Source organism: Erigeron canadensis, chromosome 6 (assembly GCF_010389155.1).
Source record: "Erigeron canadensis isolate Cc75 chromosome 6, C_canadensis_v1, whole genome shotgun sequence".
Lineage (NCBI taxonomy): Eukaryota > Viridiplantae > Streptophyta > Magnoliopsida > Asterales > Asteraceae > Erigeron > Erigeron canadensis.
The window spans coordinates 22,377,536-22,396,702 of record NC_057766.1 but is presented as its reverse complement, the minus strand read 5'-3'; the positions used below and the strand labels follow the sequence as shown (position 1 = coordinate 22,396,702).

Below are 19,167 nucleotides of genomic sequence, written 5' to 3'. Positions count from 1 at the left end.
AGATCCAATTGATCAAAATCGGATCTCCCCATAAAAAAAAAAGAAAAGAAAAGTCCCCAAAAGCCAATGGCGGGAACAAAACCCTAGATTAACAAATCAAAAGCCCTCCAAATTTCCTTCAATCCATCAACAACAATGGCGACATCAACACCAATTGCGGCAGGGGAGAAAGTGGTGGCAGATGCTGAAGAGCTCCCAAAGGCAATTGTTAAGAGAATCGTTAAAGATAAACTTTCACAATTATCACAAGACGGCGCTGATATTCAAGTTCTGAAAGATCCCCTCTCCGCTTTTTCCGAAAGCGCCCGGATCTTTATTCATTACCTTTCGGCTACGTTAGTCTTCATTTCTCTCTCTCTCTTTTTTTTTTTTTACATATCATATATGTATATATTTATTGATAAACATAGATTAATAGTGTATCTATATCTTTATTTGTTTTGTTGGTGGGCCAATTAAATTTGGAGTTTGGACTATACAATATATAAAAAGGAAAATGATAATACATATTAAATGCTTAAAAACGTGTACATTATGATTTTTTTACTGACAACCCTAAGGGCTGTCACTAACAAAACCCATATAAAAATAGTACTAGATATATGGAGTTTTAATAGACATTGTCGGCGAGCGACGAAGAAATATAGGTCTCTGATTTTCATAGGCGACATAGAAGCCTCCGTGTTTGAGCTAGACAAAGGGCAAAAGTGTGTGTTTAAGCAGTATTATTTAGTAAAAAGGATAAGATCCCATTTTATTTATTTGTTAACGTTATGGTTATCGTTTTTCTGGCTGTAAAAGAAACGAAGTTTGATATCAAAGCTACACGTAACTGTGTCTAACTTCACTTGAATTGCTATAGTAAACTATGATTATTTTACCTTTTGATTTAAATTGGTTACATTCATTTGTAAAATAGGAAAAGAAAAAGGCTGTTATGTCGAAAGGTTAAGTTTTATGGTACAACACATACGCTAGCAATTCAATGTCAAGCTGCAGACTTTTCTGTATAGTTTGCCCTTTAGAGGTAATAGGTATTGGTTTTTCTCTTTTTTGTGATAGTATCCACTGTGGGAGAATAAAAAAGAAAGGATGGTGTGTTGGACTGAGGTATAGAGGTCCGGGCTAAGTCCGTTTTATAACTACACATGATGTGGGAATATTGGTTGATCTTTTTTCCTAACATCAGTTATATCTTGTTTTTTGCAGGGCGAATGATATATGCAAGGAATCTAAGAGACAAACGATTAGTGCTGAAGATGTGTTCAAGGCGCTTGAAGAGATAGAGTTTCCAGAATTTGTTGGTTCCTTAAGAACTTCTCTTGCAGGTTAGAACTTAATTGTTCTGTTCTTTTTTTACCGTATCATTACAAGTACAGTACCTTTTTTTTCCTGGGTAAAGCTAAATTGAAATGAGCTCGTTTGAGGTGAAACTGTCGATAATAGTAATGACAATAATAGTAGCAATAAAAGCAAATTTTATGATAATTTGGTCTAAGATAACACAGCAATGATCATCATAGAAACCTTAGTTTATTGTGACTTAAAGCGTCATGCTAACAGCTTCTTTTTATGCCGCCAGAGTTCAAGAGAAAGAACACTAAAAGAAAATCCGACTCTACTAAATCAAAGGAGGCTAAAAAGGGAAAAACAAAAGAGGCTGGAACCGAGAATGGAGAAGCACAGGATAATGTTGATGAAGATGGAACAGAAGATCCTGAAATGGAAAACGGAGAAGCACATGAAAATGGTGATGAAGATGAAACGGAAGAGCCTGAAATGGAGAATGGAGAAGCAGAGGAAGATGGTGAAGAAGATTGAAAAGAAGTTTCCGATAGTTGGTGAATTTTTATGCTCCCTGTTTCCCATGTGGTTTCTTTTTATTCGCGACTTGCAGGGGAAGCTCTATGTCAACTTTTCCCTTGTAGTTCTTTTAAGTAACTTAGGTTATGTTTAAGAGCGTTTTCATTGAAATGTTGACCAAATTTTACATTTGGATCATTATGGCTCTTCAAAAACTAGAAAATACTGCAAGTTCTGATATGAAATTATGAAGAAGTGTGACTATATTTTAATGCTTGGTGCTCACAAGACAGCTAATATATGTTAGTTCTGTTTTGATGGTGTTTTTCCATATGTAGTATTTAATATTGGATATTTCCGATTTTTACCAAGCTCTGTTTCGGTCTATGACCAATGTTCTAAGGTCTGTTAAAAGCTGCTTAAGTAGCTGTCTATCCACTGCCATTCCGATCAATATATCTTCTTAACCAAGGTACTTTAATTCCACTTTTGCTAGCACCAAACTATCGTGTTAAGCACTAGGCAGACGGTACATTATATTTACCCTTGAGCTGTATTCGTCAAATGTTAGACTTTTTAAGGACATAGTTAGGTGTTTTGAGTAAAATAGAGAGGTGAAGTGGGAGTGTTTTTTATGTTGTTAGCAATGGAACTCAACTGGCACTTGGCAGGCAGGATTTCAGTTAAAAATTTTTGCCTTCTTCCTTAAAATTTCAATGGACTTTGATCCAAAGTCCAAACTGATAGTATACATACGATATCAAGGAAATAAAATCTATTAAAAGGAATATATCTTGAACAAAATTTATATAAGGTATAATACTTGGAATAAAGTTTATCCAAAAGAATATTAAATTACCTTTTCAAGTCACCAAAAGACACCCTTATTAAGAGTTACCCTTTCAACTCACCAAGGAACACCCTTCCAGGTCATCAAGACATTTGAAAAGACACCCTTATTAAAAGTTACCCTTTCAACTCATCAAGGAACACCCTTCCAGGTCATCAAGAGATACATTTTCAAGTCACCAAATGTCACCTCAATCAATATTAATCAGAGACGGAGCCAGGAATTTTGATTGACGGGGGTCGGATTATGAAAGATACAGGGTCGGGCTTGAGTTATCTAAGACCCTAGGCGAGATAACTAGAATATGCGTCTAGTAAACAAACAACCTATGCTTTTATAATATTGTAAAGCTAAAGGCTCATTGGTACACAAATCCAACTTAAATAAATTTATTGTTATAAAACCTACAATTTTTATATTTGGTGCAAATGACCAAATATCAAATTCATCTCTTGTAAACAACCAAAAATAATACTCTTGTGCTAGAAAGAAAAAAGAATAGATTGAAATTTCATACGCAATCATCATTTAATTTCCAATTAAACTTTGGTTAAAAACAAGCCCCACAAGTCGTCAAAATATCTATATCATACCCACTATTATCTTTATATTTAGATTATTAAACCCTCTTAATTTTCCTCTATGTAGTACTAGTATAGTAGTATTCAAATCCATACAAATGTCTACAAGTTCATTCAGGGGCTAAATGAAATATACTTATAAGATAAGATCTGAAAAAAAGATTTGACAATAATATAGGGGTTATAACTGAAAATTGTTATATAATATCTAAAAATCATAAAGCACTTCATCTTCCTCACATGCCTCCAAATAGATTACAGCGACACCAACAAAAAGCTTATACATCTACTTGATTTTAATCTCAGTTCTTATAACTTCCGCCAATTCTCTCCGCTATAAAAATATGAAAGGCATAAAAATATTTATATCAAAGGTTTGGTTACTAGTTAGGGGTGACTTGACACTTGCAAATCTCCCAATTTTCTCCGGCATACCAATAACCTCCGGTGAAAAATATGGTTGTTAGGGGGGGGACCAAACACCCCCTAGCCCCCCCTCTCCCTCCGTCTCTGATATTAATAGTGACGAAAATCACGAAGGGGAGAAGAGTTTCACATAAACTCTATGCGAACACTAAAAATTATCAGAGTAACAACTCTCAAATCATCATCTATGAAACATAGTAAAAACACTTATCATCACCATAGGATTTGATGATGTAAAACCGTATACATAATGCGAGTCCCAACGGGAAATCGCCGCCCAAATATTATGATCTCCACTACAACTTCTCATGCTAGGTGCCTAGGTGGCATGGGATCTGTGTTGTATAGTGATATCATATTATCAAAGGGTGTAAATAAATCAACGTATCATCACAAACCAAATATATAAAGGGAAAAAGCCCAAAGATAAAGTAACGACACTTTAAAGACATCGTATTATAGACAATAATAAGTAGTTTTTTTTTCTTGTGAAGTTTCTAAATCATATATCAACATAACACGTAACATCTTTTGTATAACATTTATATTAACTTTTCATACATGGTGTCAAAAACAAACATAAAAATATAATAATCACTTGTACTATTATCTATATGAAGCAAAAATTAAATGAAATAGTAACTATAATTATCTAAAATTTTAATAAGAGACGGTAAAAAAAAACAGAAATGAAAAACCAAACGAAACAAACCAAAAAATAACTACAGCTCGATCATGTACAACTTGGTTATATAAATGATGCTTTTCGAGTCTGAGCAAGCGAGGTTTTACCTCTAATTTAACGTCGTGCATTTTGTAGCGGTTAAATTGGTGGGTTTTTCCTCCCTTGTGGTCCCTAACTTCGTGGATCGGTCGGTAGTGACTACCTGCCTTTATGGATGTAACGGCTAGCCATCCGTAACACGAAACTTAAAAAAAAAAAAAATAGTTTAGGAGGTGATATAGATACAATTTTGTTCAATTTATTAACTATAATAATAATAATTTATAATCTTTACACAGATTGTACACATAATCAAATTATCATCTCTAAATTTGTTACTTCATTATTAAATAACAAAATAATATTCAATTTTGGAGGAAAAAAATAAAATAAAAAGTCGAGCACATTCCTAATTTAGATTGGGCCAAACAACAAATATCAAGTAAAAACATTTATGAAAGCCCAAAAGTTACTATAATTAAGTAAGATCAGCCCAACAAAAAGTAGTGTGAGCTGCTGAGCAATAAAACGGGTGGGTGTCCTTTACTTTCCTTCTAGAATCTTGTTCAAAACCCCCAAAACCTCCTCTCTTTTTTTCATTTCATTTCATCTGTGATTTTGTAAGTTTCTTCTCTCATTCTCTTAATCTTATTTATTTCTGACATTTCTTCTTTCTTTCTTTCATTTATTATATATATGATGTATAATTGTATATGTATATATTGCATCTATTTGTGCTACTTATTTTTCAAAAAATTGTAGAATATTTTTGATTCTGAGTTTTTGAGGGTTTTAGGTGAATGTTTTGATATTTAAATCAGAGTTTATTTTACATCAATGTCATCACATTCTCTTGTTTTATGTATGTGTATATATATATATATATATGGCATCTATCTGTGTGTACTTATTTCTCAAAAAATTGTAGAATATTTTTTATTCTGAGTTTTTGAGGGTTTTGTGTTAAGATAGGTTTTAGGTGAATCTTTTGATATTTAAATCAAAGTTTATTTGACATCAATGTCATCACATTCACTTGTTTGTTATAAACAGTTACTAGCCTTTGGTGTCGGTTAAGTCTCATAGCGTCTGGCAGTTTGCAACGTGTTTCTTTATATGTTATTGTGTTTTCCGGTATTTTTTAAGTGCTTCCGAGCAGGTTCCGTTGTTGGTCACAGATGAACTGCGGTGGTGTCGGTGTGATCTTATATTTTGTATGTTTTGTGGGCATGGTTTAGATATAGAAGACCTCATTTGTTACATTCATTTTGTCAAAATATTGTTTATATGGATTAATCTATGCGTTTGAACTTTGAAGGTACCAAATGAATAAAATGCATCAGTGTCCACTCAAAAAAATCTACACCATGGTCAATGGTAGTTTATAGCAGACAATTGAAGTAACGTGCATTAAAGCGTCAAACATTGCAAAAGTTAATTTTCAAAATGTAGCGTAATCTTTGTGCTTGGTTTGAGTTTTCTATTTCGTTGATGCCTGCATAACCTGTTTTGGTTTACTTATATGTGTGTAAGTTTTAGTATGAATTTAGATGAACACGGTAAGCATTTTGTTTGTTTACTAACTTTATATTCTGGATGACATAGTTATAATAAGCGTTGTCATATGACTGTAGTTTGTAAAACCTTTGAGTCTCTAAAAGTCTGATTATAATGGCTATATTCTTGTTTAAGGTGAAAGACGACAATGGCAACAAGACGGGCATTTAGCTATGTGTCTCGCAGGTTCTCAAGTGGTGGCAAAATACTTAGTGAAGAGGAAAAGGCTGCAGAAAATATCTACATCAAGGTAAGTCTTGGTGGAAAAGAATTCAAGAATTTCATGAGTATATATTAATGTGTGAACTTGATTAAAATATGTGTAGTGTGCCTAACTGCCTGTAGTGACAAATATGTTGTGGATAATGTTTTGTAACTCTTGGTACATAAGTTTTAACTTATTAAGGCCATCTCCAACGGGTAAATGCTGCCAGCGTGCAATTCGGGTAACAAACTGAATTTCAGTTTGTATGCATTGGGCTTTCAATTTGTTTAACAATTTGTAGATACAGTTTGTGTGAGAGCAAATTGGAAACATATTATCAGGTGAGCCCTTTTTCTTTTTTTTTTTCTTGCATATCTCCTCTCCAAAGTTACGGTATTCATTTTTCTTTTTCTTTATTTTATTTTGACAGACTTCTTGTTTAATCAAATAGTTTCATGCTTTTAACATTTTAAAAACTTAAAAAAGTTTTTGAAAATTTTTGAAAACTCCATACGCTCCCCAACTGTCAATTTTTCAAATATATTTAAATTGTATGCACGTTATTAGGAACGTTTTAATGTAATTGTAATTTTTATTATAATGTATTGGTAATTATTTTCAAGGTACTAATGCGTTTTCAAATATGTTAGTGATTTATTTTTAATATAATGGTTTTTAAATGTAATATAATGCTTTTTTAGTTAATATAATGTGTTTTAATTTAATATGAATGATGATGTGGCATAAACAAACTGACTTTCAGTGTGTTGGGTTGGGTTGGAGGCAAAACAAGTTCAGTTTGTTGGTTCAGAGTGTTAGAACAGTTTGCTGATGTGTTGTTGAGGTGTCCGGTTTGCTTGAGCAAATTGATAACACCGTTGGAGATGGCCTAATATTGCCATGAACTTTCTTAAAATGTAGCATCCTGTGTATATGCCCCCTAAACAATAGCTTCTATCGGTGCGTAGCTACTTCCTCTTTTTAATATGAGAGGTTTTTAGCCCATTCTTGTAATCTTAGATGATATTTTGTTCTTTTTTTTTGCTTATATTCATTATTTGATCCATTGCATTACTTGTTCACAAATCCCTGCTCATCTAGTTCTACGTAACACCCTTTTCTGAGGCATGTCATGTTAACATTTGATAAATCAGTCACAATATTGCAATTAAAATCTGAAGATTAGTCAACTTAGGACAATTCGAGAGCACAATTCTAGAAAAAGTAAATTGGCTGCACATTTTTTGTAAGATTTTATATATCATACATTATACCAACCAAACCACTCTTCATATACCTTCTCTTATCATATGGTTTTTATATATAATTTTCTTCACATGTTTGTGGCTCCATTCTGTTAAGCTTATCTTGTTTGTTTCTATCGGTAACTTGCACATCTCCGTAACATTTTTTTTTCCTGCTTTTCTTACATTTTCTTTCTCGAGTCTGCAGAAAATGGAGCAAGAGAAGTTGGAAAAGCTTGCACGCAAGGTAAATTCATCCACCCTTATCATGCACAGTACTTAGGGGTGGCAAAATGAGTCAGTTGGGCACGTTTGGTAATGGAGTCTATACAGGTAGTGTGAAATGAGGTTGTGTTGAAGTGACCCAAAGTGCATTTTCTGCAGTTATCTTGATGGTTGGATTAACTAGTTATGAGTTATAAAATGGTTGCAAAAACTGAATTAGCTCAATGGTAGTTAAGTTGTTTTGAGTGAAACATTTTTAAGGTTTTATGCATCAAGTATACACATTTTATGACTCTTGATTTGTTCCACCCGTTAGAGATGAAGTTCACCTAAACTTACCAATTCATAAACCAATGGGTTGAAATTGTCATCTCTACACATTACATTGACTCCTTTATTCCATACACTTCTCAATTTTCATTTGACAAAGTAAATTATTGTTCTTTTTATAGGGGCAACAAGCTGAAGGTGCATCTGGAGGCTCGGGTGGTTCAGGTTCAGGAGCGGATGCAAGTGCAAGTGGATCTACAGCTTCAAGTTCATCTGCAGGTGGAGTATCCACAGACAACTACAAGAACTATGCAGTTGTAGCTGGGCTCTTAACTGGGCTTGGTGCTCTTGGATGGTACCTTACATCGAATGACAAGAAAACTGAGGAGCCTCGTGATTGAAGACTTGTGTGAAATGTGATGTATAGGTATATGCATCGTTTTCAACTATCTTGTGACCTATGTTTTCTATGAAAATAAGAAATACATGTTTGTATGAGCTATAGAACTCAAATGCTTTTAGCAACGGAAAAGGTTAACTGAAACGGACCAATACCCCTTGAAATATGATATGCTCTGTTGAAGCATGCTTTCAATGGCTATATGTTTGGATGTGTTCTGTTTATTTCGTTCATCACAGGAGTAAGATGGAAGTAATGGCTGTGTTTATGTCATAAACATAAACTTGTCTTTCATTTTTGTTCCCCCCCGTATATGATGCTTTCATATGTAATGCAGAAGTACCCTTTTGATGGTGCTTCAGATCTTTATGCTATCATTGAGCATGGTCAAAGACTCCTGCTGCTGCAGGCTAGTGAATTTGCTCATATTTGGTAAAGCAATAACTCTGTGTCTATTTATATAGGGGGGAAAAAAAGAATAGGAACTCTGCTGTAAAACTGTAAGTTGGCCATACAATAAGCTAAACTGATTCTGATCATTCTGGAATGTCAAAAGACTCCTTTCATGGCTTAGTTTTTTTTTTTTTTTGTGGAACAATTTTCATGGCTTAGTTAGGTCCACATGTGGCCATGTGGGTATGCTGACTCAATTCCAGTAGCAATACATGGTGCTGTTCCAACTACTGTTTTCGTAATTAACCCGGACTCGACCAATTGATATTCTGAATCAACATTGACACGAGATAAACCCTTTTGTTAATTATTTCAAGAGATATTTTGTTTAATATATCTGATCAGCAGATGAAACCTGTACATTGCTCTAAACAACACACAATGTTCCTCTGTATCATTTTCCTTATTTGTATACAGGTCCTTAAACTTGACTCACCTTGTCCTAAGTTCTTTTATTCATGCTTGGCCACCAACTGGCCTCAACGTGTTGTAGTTGATGCAAAACAATAGTGTAAAGTGTTTTATAATGGATTGCACCAAGAAAGAGTCTTTCACTTCCATACCTTTTTAAAACCCTAATGGTGAACCATGTATATACACACACCCTAAATTCGACCCTAATTTAACCTTGGATGGATTGAACCATAAATTAGGGATATAGGGTCCTCTATTTATAGGCTTTATTGACAATCCCTCTGACCGGCCTATTAATGTGGCACCCTTACTATAATATGGCACATCTTGTTTTCTTATTTGAATTTGGTAGCTTCTTAATGCAATGTATTGATGCAATACATATGATATGATTGGACTGTGTCATATTCCTTTCTTCTCTTAAAAGGAGATGTAGGTGCCGACGGAAATGAGATCAAAAATTGAACTATTGATTCATCTGAATACCCTCTTCAAATTATCGTTGATTCACAATTAAAGCCGATAATCTAGAAAATTCGCACACACTAACAAATTCACATAAAATCATAATACCAAGAAAGAAACGTAAGAAAGATGAAATAGTTGCAATATATAAAGCTAAGTATCTGATGTTACAACAATTATATTGTTGATCCATTTATGAGCCAGACTCATTTAGCCTCAATCCATACTCATTTATTTTGTGTCGTGTTGGAAATTACTACCCCTAATCAACACAGGTATTGACTTTCAAGCTTATTCATGATCATATACTAATCACGTAACAACTTTTTTGTTTCGCAAAAATTCATTAAAGCCAACCCAACAACCGGACGATGACACTTCAAATTAGTGATTAAATTAAACACTCATGTTTAAGTTTGAACTTGGGCTCCTATCTCGTACCACTAGAGCATGAGCTTATTGGATAATCGCTAATTAGAAGTCTAGTGGTTCATTATCATACATAAAGCACAGATTCGTATAGATTTTAAAAGAAGAAGGAATATACCCATAGTTGTATTCTAAATCACGGACTAGTGGACCAAATGGTCCCTAAGCAAAGTGCCACTAGTAATGAAAGTGGGCCAAAATTCATGTGGATATCATGGAACCGAATCAAATGTTCAATAGATCTTCTAATGTTTCTACTTTGGATTTATGAGGCTCCAACTATATGGGAATATGCCTAAGAAATCTCAGCAACACGCCAACACGATACTACTATACACAACTAAAATATTGAATATAAGTCAAGAATAATATACCGTATTCATTATATGTGAAGTATGCTAATGGTGTTAATATTGATACATTCATATACTCGTACTATAGTTTTGTGTAAAGAGAGAATAGTGACGATGCAAACATACAATATAGAAATACTAAATATGCAAATTCATTAATTGTTACTAAAATTCATAAACATGAATACATGATTGAATTTCTTTTTTTTTTTTTTGAAAGTATTACATGACAGATGATACTAATTCACGAGTTTACTCACAAAAAAAAAAAAAAATGCATGTGATTATTCGCAAAAGCGGCTTTTCATCAATGAGGACACAACTTTGATCTCCTTTCTCTAGTAACATTAAACGACTAATCGCATAACATCATGATCTTATCTCTCTTATAGCTCTTAATGATCATCTTCTTTATTTGACACTTGATCATCATCAGACTGGACAAATTGCAGCTTGAGTCGTCCATCTTCTCGACATGCATGTAATAATTCGTGGTTCGGTATTAGCACCTCCTTAAGTATGAACCTACCTTCGCTTCGAAAAGATTTAAGACACACTATTGGTTTTTTACCACTCACTGATGATGATCCTAGAGAAGAAATCAATGGAGGAAATTCCACTCCTCTTATCCTTGACCTCTTTGGCTCATCATTCTTTGTTTCATGTTGTTGTTGTTTATAAGATTGATGATCATTATTATTGATATGATCTTGATGATCCTCCTTTTTCAAGTCTTCAACATCACCAAAGCTCTCAAAACCGAGGCCTTCGGTACACATGAACAAACTTTCTGCATTCATGTTTGTATGTTTGGTGGATTTATTCATGATGTTATTAGTGAACATATCGGGGAATGAAGAACAAGAATCATGATCATCGGGTTTTATGGGATTGGTATTGGGTTTCTTTGAGAGTATGGAATCAAAGGGAGATTTTTTGGTTTCTATTAATGGCTTATCAAAGACCTGTTGTAGGCTGCTTCCACTGGCTGCAGCCATCTTAATTTCAAGCTAGTTAGCTAGGTAGTTTTGGTTATCTATTCTTTAAGAAATGATGGAACAACATAGATACATAAAAAGTCTCCATGGGTGGTAAATATTTATGTTGATCTGTATGCAATATTTTAGTGGTCACTATTTGCCTTAGAATTTATTGGTCTAAGTTTTTTCTTTCTTTTCTTTTTATCTTGGAAATTTCATTAAGTCAACGCAGTATACATCCTAAATTAGTGAATAAACGCCAATGCCCACATTTTAACCTCGGACTTTCTAGAGAGTCAAAGCTTCTCACTTTCTTGTTAAACAGACCAAAAGCTCATTGGCATTAGTTTAAGATATTACATTAATTGACTTTTACCAAAGATTATTGTTGTACACCAGCCAAAAATAGATCGAGTTATGATTTGGATACAATGATGATCACACTATTTGTGTATTAACTGTATTTCCGTTAGTTTTGGTTCGGGTGCACTTATTGTTGGAAGAGTCGAAGAGACCATTTTCAGTTGCTTAGTATCAACTAGTTTATTAGTTCTATGGATAAAATGTAACTTACTCCACACATTTACATATATTTACAATATGAACTAAAATTAAAGGGAGAATTGCATCTATCCCCAAAATTACAATCTAAATTACAAATTTCCTCAATTCAAAACCTAAATAACAAATATACCCATTATTTACTTTAAAAACACATATTTACCCATCTATATATATTTCAGCACATAGATATTATATCATTAACATTAATTTTTTTTAGAACAGTAAGGGCCGTATCACGGGTATCTGAATTGGATACCGTGGACCTACCCGATCCCCCCCCACCCCCAGCCCGCCCCACCCGGTAAAAGCTCCACGAAAGCCAGGACAAAATCCTGGCAGACAATCATAGACCGAGAGTATCGAACCTGTGACCTCTTGGACATTATACCCTTTTCAATTTATCTATACTTCTATACTATATTCTAATAATTATCACTTTCTCTCTCATAAAAATGTTAGATGCAAAATTACCATTTTTCTCTTAATAAATTAATTTACATCACAATCTCTAATCTTTTAAAAATATCTCAACTACCCTTTTACATCAATTACATTAAATCAATTACTTACACCGACCACCAACAACAGTTCGTCACCATCACAACCGCCGTCACCACCACCAGTCGTCGTCACCGCCAAACTGCCGCCGCATCGCGCGAGTACAATGCTAGTAAACTTCAATTGAAACCACGTATACACAGTGAGACTTCAATGGAAAAAAAAACCTCCAAAATAGTTATACCAAATATTGCAGCTATAGCTAGAACTTATGCCCACCAAATTCCCAGTAATCCAATGAGCAGCGAGATATTAATGACTTAACAATTACATGGCAAATCGAAATCCATAAGTAACTCAGCAATATAACAAATCAAAATCCATAACTTTTAGAACCAATTGTTCAAACATCCACCAAAAACAACTAACATTGACTTGTGAGAATCTATAACTTCCAAAATTAAATTTTTACAGGAGCATCCATTTACCAAAAGACAAAACGACTCCAAACCTAAACATGTAATTTTGGAGGGTTTAGCTCTAAAATCTTATTCCAGGAGCTTCAGCATTCTTATCTCTTTCCCTGAAAAAGCATGTAAAAATTAGGATTCTAAAACTTCGGAGATTTTTTATAACAAGGTATTAAATGAGCAGAACCTTTTACTGGTGGACGGACAACATTCCGAATTCTTGCATTTTTTTGCATGATGTCCATACTTGCTACACCTGTGACTTTTTTTGGGCTCATCATGTGGCACAATTTGGTTCTTTCTAGGTCGTCCAGGTGGACGTTTGATCTTAGGTGGGTATATCATCTCCGGTGTTTCCATCCATACTCGAGGTTTGCACACCTTGCTGTGAATCGTGTTGGTTCACTTCTTCCAATGAAGTAGTCAAACTCATTTATTATTGCATGATGGTTCAAGGCTCTTCAAAAATAAGTGACATTTGAAAATCTTGAATTCACTTTCATAGTTGAATTTTTCTTGGCATTCGAGTAAAATTCACTTTCATAATTCAGTCCCTCGTCTTCAATGTCTGAAGTTAGATGGCTATGATAACTTTCTTCACTTGGACAATTATCAGGATCATCATCTTGATGTGTTTCACCAATAACTTCATCTTGACCCTTGTACAAAGCAAAATACTACTTAGAATTTTGTTTGTTGAGTTCACTACATTCTATAGTAAAGATTACATATATTTTGTACCTTTTTTTCAACCCATTATCTCCAAGATTAGAATTATCTATTGTTACAAAAATGGTTACTTTCTCATTGTCATACATGTTAAGCCTCTCCTTGAAGTTCTCATCGGAATCCAACATTATATAAGATTGATCTACTGCATATTTGTCAGCAAAAATAATGAAGAAAGTTGAATCTCTCTTTGATGGATATCGATTTCTCACCTCTTCATTAAGATCCTCAAAGGTGTATGAGCTTGTATCTATGATAATAGATTTTTGAAACCCAAAGCAATATCTTTTCTTGCGTGAGTTCTTGGCTAACTGAAAGTAGCCTCCATATTTTAACTTTAGCTTGTATTTTGATGCTATTGGTCTAAACAAAAAGCCATTAAATCGATTTAGTTCATAAAAAATGAATATAACAACAGACGGAAATAATCACATATCATACTCGAGTATCGACGATTCAACCATGTTTTCCCATCTTGGTATTGAGGAGTCCTTAAATTTTGATGCTATTGGTCTGAAATGAAAATAAAGCCATTCAAACTAGTAATTCAAGAAAAAAAAATATATATACATACGAATATAATCACGTATCATACTCAAGTATTGGTGATTCTGAACCATTCTCCCATCTTAGTTTTGAGGAGTCTTGAAGATCGAAATCTAATAAATCATCCATCCTTTTCCAAACAAGATATCACTCGTCACATGAAAGAAATGTGATCACAGATTACAACAATGAAATGCTGAGTAAAATACATCACAATTAATAACAGTATCTAATAAAAAAGATCCTATTCTGATCCTCTAATAGCTAAATAAGTCACCGTCATTATAGCATGACAATTTATTAAAACAGTTGATTGAAGAAACAAGATAATATAATTCAAAATTAAAACATTGAAGAAATAAGATAAGAATGACAATTTATTACATTATTAAAGAAGAAAAGAAGGAAAAACCTACATCATCGATATACAGTTGCTGTGATCAAAAGCAATATGTGAGAATTGAAAAACTTGATCAATTGTAGAGTGGAAAAATCAGGGTATCCTGTGACCGTTTCGGGCCACTTTTGATTAGCAGAAATTTATAGTATATAATATAGAAAATAGAAGATAAAGAAATATGGTAACTTTTGGTTATGTGTGTAGGTTAGTTTATTTAGGTTCTTGAAAGTGGTACTTAAAATAAACAAAATCCTAAATACCCTTTAATATACGAATCTTTAACAGAATAGAAGAGAGAATCCCATTGGAGTTTGTGATTTTTCTTGACTCAATATCAATGACAAAACCCATGTTAGATACTTCCATGAACATAGACTATGAAACCCGTAAAATGAATAGTTTATAGTTGCATGAGTTTTGCAATCTAAAGCACCAACTTGACCGATGTTGTGATGCTATCAGGGAGATCCTTTATGACATTAATTTACTTTGTTCTTCTATGATCGAGGAGCCTTGAACATACAGGATCTTCTGAGATGAACACTAAATACTAATAACTTTTGTTGTTTCTTTGCATGACGAACTCTAGTGAATCTAAAAGTGTTTTTCTAATGTTTAAGTAATGCAGGGTGTAACACATAACGTACGAAATGTCTCATGACCTTGTAATATTTTCACTTGTGGGACAGATTGAGTTTTTTTGATCAACTTTTAGTCCACAACGAAACCTCTTGTTTCAAGGCTTGTTTCCCTCTGTTACATACTCTGTCATTTCATGCTTGAAGTCCTTTAAAGGAATATCGTTGAACCTTATGTGGCTACCTGCTACCAATGAAACTTGCCTCTTATTTTACATCGTACGATTAATGATGGTATATATATGGCTCAGAAACATCCTCAACTAACCAGTCGGTTATTACTACCGCGTAAATTAATGTCCCACTGTCATATTTTGGTTGCTCTTGGTTATTTCTGTTTTTTTTTATTCTACTAGTTCACTCAAATCCTCCCTTTCTTTAGCTTTCTTCTTTTTTGTCCTTAATTGTTTTGGTAACACACTGAAAGGCTATACGAGAAGTGTGAGTGTGTGACACTCGTTGTGTTGTGTTTGGGTATTCGGTACCAGAAAACAACAGACAGCCTTGCATTTTATTTCATGGTAGTTATATCATTATAAATGGCTTAGTATAACTGTATAAATCTTTGGTATTATTACTTTGTAGAAATATTATGTTAATCAATTGATCTTATCTGGATAAGCAATAACCAATCGAATGTTATATGTGTGACAATTTGTACGAGAAAATTTACCTACTTTAATAAATGGAGGTTAGAGCCACGTGGATTACTTGAAGAGTTATTAAGGTAGAATGCATGTATACTAGGAAAATTAGGCATGCCTTTCAACTATGTGAACAAAGGTAGTAAGTCCCTGACTTGTACTTTTTGAAGCATTAAAGAGACATATGCTGTTAATTGTTATTGACACATGTCTTAAGTTAAATTGACAAGCCCGTTCACTACTCTATTAGTTATGCATCGTTCTTGCATCTTTCGTGTTGCTTTAGTGTCATCAAGACAAGACATAATTAAGTAAGTTGGTCACATTTCATTTCAATGCTACAGGTTGTACTGACTAGTGATCTGTTTAGTTTCCAACTTTTAATGATTTATATAATTAGATGACTAAATCACTCAAAGAAGTATTCTCATTGTGTTTTTGCACATCTGTGAAGTTTTCAAGTATGTGCTGATAATAGAGGATACTTTTTCCAGGAAGAATCCCATTTGCATACTTGGAGGACATTCAGATGAGGTTTATGAAAAACTATGGCAAAGTGGCACCATACGCTCCTGCTTATGCCATGAATGATGAATTTTCAAGAGTTTTGCATCAGCAGATGGAGTTTTTCTCCAGTAACCCTAGTGCAGATACGCTCAACCGTGTTAGGAGTGAAGTAGGTGAGGCAAGTATTCTATTTAGGATGAGATAGAAACTCATTTTCCATTTAGTGATGTGTATAGGATTGTTATCTATATTATATTATAAAGCAGATTTCCTCTAGATTTTCAACATTGAACTTAAAATTTCAATATTGATTTTAAGTTTCAACATTTATTTCCCTAAAATGCCCCTCCCATCTATTCTATATTTACCTAAAAAAATAACTATAATACTATTTCTCTCTCCTCAAATCTCAACCAATCATTTTTTTTTTCTCTCCCCTATAAATCATTTTATTTTTCTAGTTTATTCAAAATCATTTAACTCAGAAATCGTACATTGATACAAAGCATAATCTAGGTTTACTTCATAGTCTTCTGTCTCCATAATCAGTTTGAGTCATACTCTTTTCAAGCCTTTATATTTGAAACTACCGTCAGGTTTGATTAGCTCTCAATTAATGCGCAATGTAGAAACATCATATACTTTTTCCGGTACTATAGATGAGCTTTGTATGGCCTCTTTCATGTCTGGAGTTCTTATTCTTGCTTTTGCAAGATTACCTATTAGTTCCAAGATAATAGAAGGACACAAGGAACATTTTAGAAATCAGTTTGTATCAGATAAGCCATTTCTTTAGTATACTAGCAATCATTTTGTACACCTTCCATTTCTCTACTTGGGATCTAGATTTCTGTATCATATACAGTACCAAGTACAAGCTATGATGACTTTGGGGCTGTTTAATTTATACCATCCATTCTTGGCTGTTTATTATGCTTAAGTGTCCTATTAGTTGAACAAATGATTCATGTCTGTCTACTCAGGTACGCACCATTATGGTGGATAACATTGAGAAAATACTAGAGATAGGTGATCGGATTGAGCTTCTTGTTGATAAAACTTCAACAATGCAAGACAGTGCATTTCATTTCAAGAAACAATCGAAGACACTTCGCAGATCACTTTGGATGAAAAATGCCAAAGTTCTGTAAGTAACTCACTCCGATATTAATGCACACTTTGTAGTGCTAATAAATATTCTGCACTAAGGATGCTTTAAGCCGATCACAATCCCTGATGGAATGCGTAGCCAATGAAAGATCATTTTTGGTAGATTTATCTTGTATTTGCATGTATGGTTACCTGAATCACAATTTATCAGCTTATATCGTTGAATATATAATCAGGTATTCCCATTATCGAGTCATTAATGCCCATGGCTATTTTTTTAGAGGTGGCAAGATGGGTGAGTTGGTTAACACTGAATATGTTTGGCTATTTTTTTAGAGGCTCGGGTGGTTCAGGTTCAGGAGCGGATGCAAGTGCAAGTGGGTCTACAGCTTCAAGTTCACCTGCAGGTGGAGTACCCACAGACAACTACAGGAACTATGCAGTTGTAGCTGGGCTCTTAACTGGGCTTGGTGCTCTTGGATGGTACCTTACATCAAATGACAAGAAAACTGAGAAGCCTCATGATTGAAGACTTGTGTGAAATATGATGTATAGGTATATATCGTTTTTAGCTATCTTGTGACCTATGTTATGTATGAAAAATAAGAAATACATGTTTGTATGAGCTATAGAACTCGAATGCTTTTAGCAACGGAAAAGGTCAACTGAAACGGACCAACACCCCTGATATATGATATGCTCTGTTGAAGCATGCTTTCAATGGCTATATGTTTGGCTGTGTTCTGTAGTTTTCATCTATCACAGGAGTAAGATGGAAGTAATGGCTGTGTTTATGTCAAACATAAACTTGTCTTTCATTTTTGTTTTTCCCCTTATATGATGCTTTCATATGTAAGAAGTACCCTTTTGGTGGTGTGCTTCAGATCTTTATGCTATCATTGAGCATGGTCAAAGACTGCTGCTGCTGCAGTCTAGTGAATTTGCTCATATTTGGGAAAGCAATAACTCCGTGTCTTTGTTTATAGGGAAGAAAAATAGAATAGTAACTCTGCTGTAAAACTGTAAGTTGGCCATACAATAAGCTAAACTGATCCTGATCATTCTGGAATGTCAAAAGACTCCTTTCAATGGCCATACATATTTTTATCTCTTATTATAGCTCTTGATCATGTTCATCATCTTCATACTGAACAAAATGCAGCTTCAGTCGCCCATCTTCAAGACATGCATGTAATAGTTCGTGGTTCGGTATTAGTACCTCCTTAAGTATGAACCTACCTTCGCTTCGGAAAAATTTAAGACACACTATTGGTTTTTTACCACTCACTGATCCTCGAGAAGAAATCAATGGAGGAAATTCCATTCCTCTTATTCTTGACCTCTTTGGCTCACAAGTCACAACTCTCACGAGTTACAATCATTTCTGATATATCATTCTTTGTTTCATGTTGTTGTTGTTTATAAGATTGATATGATTTTGATCCTCCTTTTTCAAGTCTTCAACATCACCAAAGCTCTCAAAACCGAGGCCTTCGGTACACATGAACAAACTTTCTGCATTCATGTTTGTATGTTTGGTGGATTTATTGATATTATTAGTGAACATATCGGGGAATGAAGAAAAAAAAAACATGATCATCGGGTTTTATGGGATTGGTAGTGTGTTTCTTTGAGAGTATATGGAATCAAAGGGAGATGTTTTGGTCACTATTAATGGCTTA

The 19,167-nt window shown here is 34.0% G+C and overlaps 2 protein-coding genes across 3 annotated transcripts; both read left to right on the top strand.

Annotated features, from left to right (window-relative positions):
* LOC122605544 (DNA polymerase epsilon subunit 3-like) lies at nt 1-2,075 on the top strand. Its single transcript, XM_043778500.1, has 3 exons — nt 1-335; nt 1,210-1,328; nt 1,583-2,075. The coding sequence occupies exons 1-3, from the start codon at nt 136-138 to the stop codon at nt 1,819-1,821; spliced, it is 558 nt and encodes a 185-aa protein (XP_043634435.1). The 5' UTR covers nt 1-135; the 3' UTR covers nt 1,822-2,075.
* A 2,808-nt stretch (nt 2,076-4,883) lies between these two features.
* Nucleotides 4,884-18,027, top strand: LOC122606107 (uncharacterized protein At2g27730, mitochondrial). 2 transcript variants are annotated; one of them, XM_043779072.1, is made up of 5 exons: nt 4,884-5,004; nt 6,077-6,191; nt 7,599-7,637; nt 8,068-8,110; nt 17,839-18,027. In XM_043779072.1, the coding sequence occupies exons 2-5, from the start codon at nt 6,090-6,092 to the stop codon at nt 18,012-18,014; spliced, it is 360 nt and encodes a 119-aa protein (XP_043635007.1). In that variant the 5' UTR covers nt 4,884-5,004; nt 6,077-6,089; the 3' UTR covers nt 18,015-18,027. The 2 variants fall into 2 exon arrangements, with proteins under 2 accessions (XP_043635007.1, XP_043635006.1); XM_043779071.1 differs by lacking the exon at nt 17,839-18,027 and having other exon boundaries at nt 4,900-5,004; nt 8,068-8,486.
* The last annotated feature ends 1,140 nt before the right edge of the window (nt 18,028-19,167 follow it).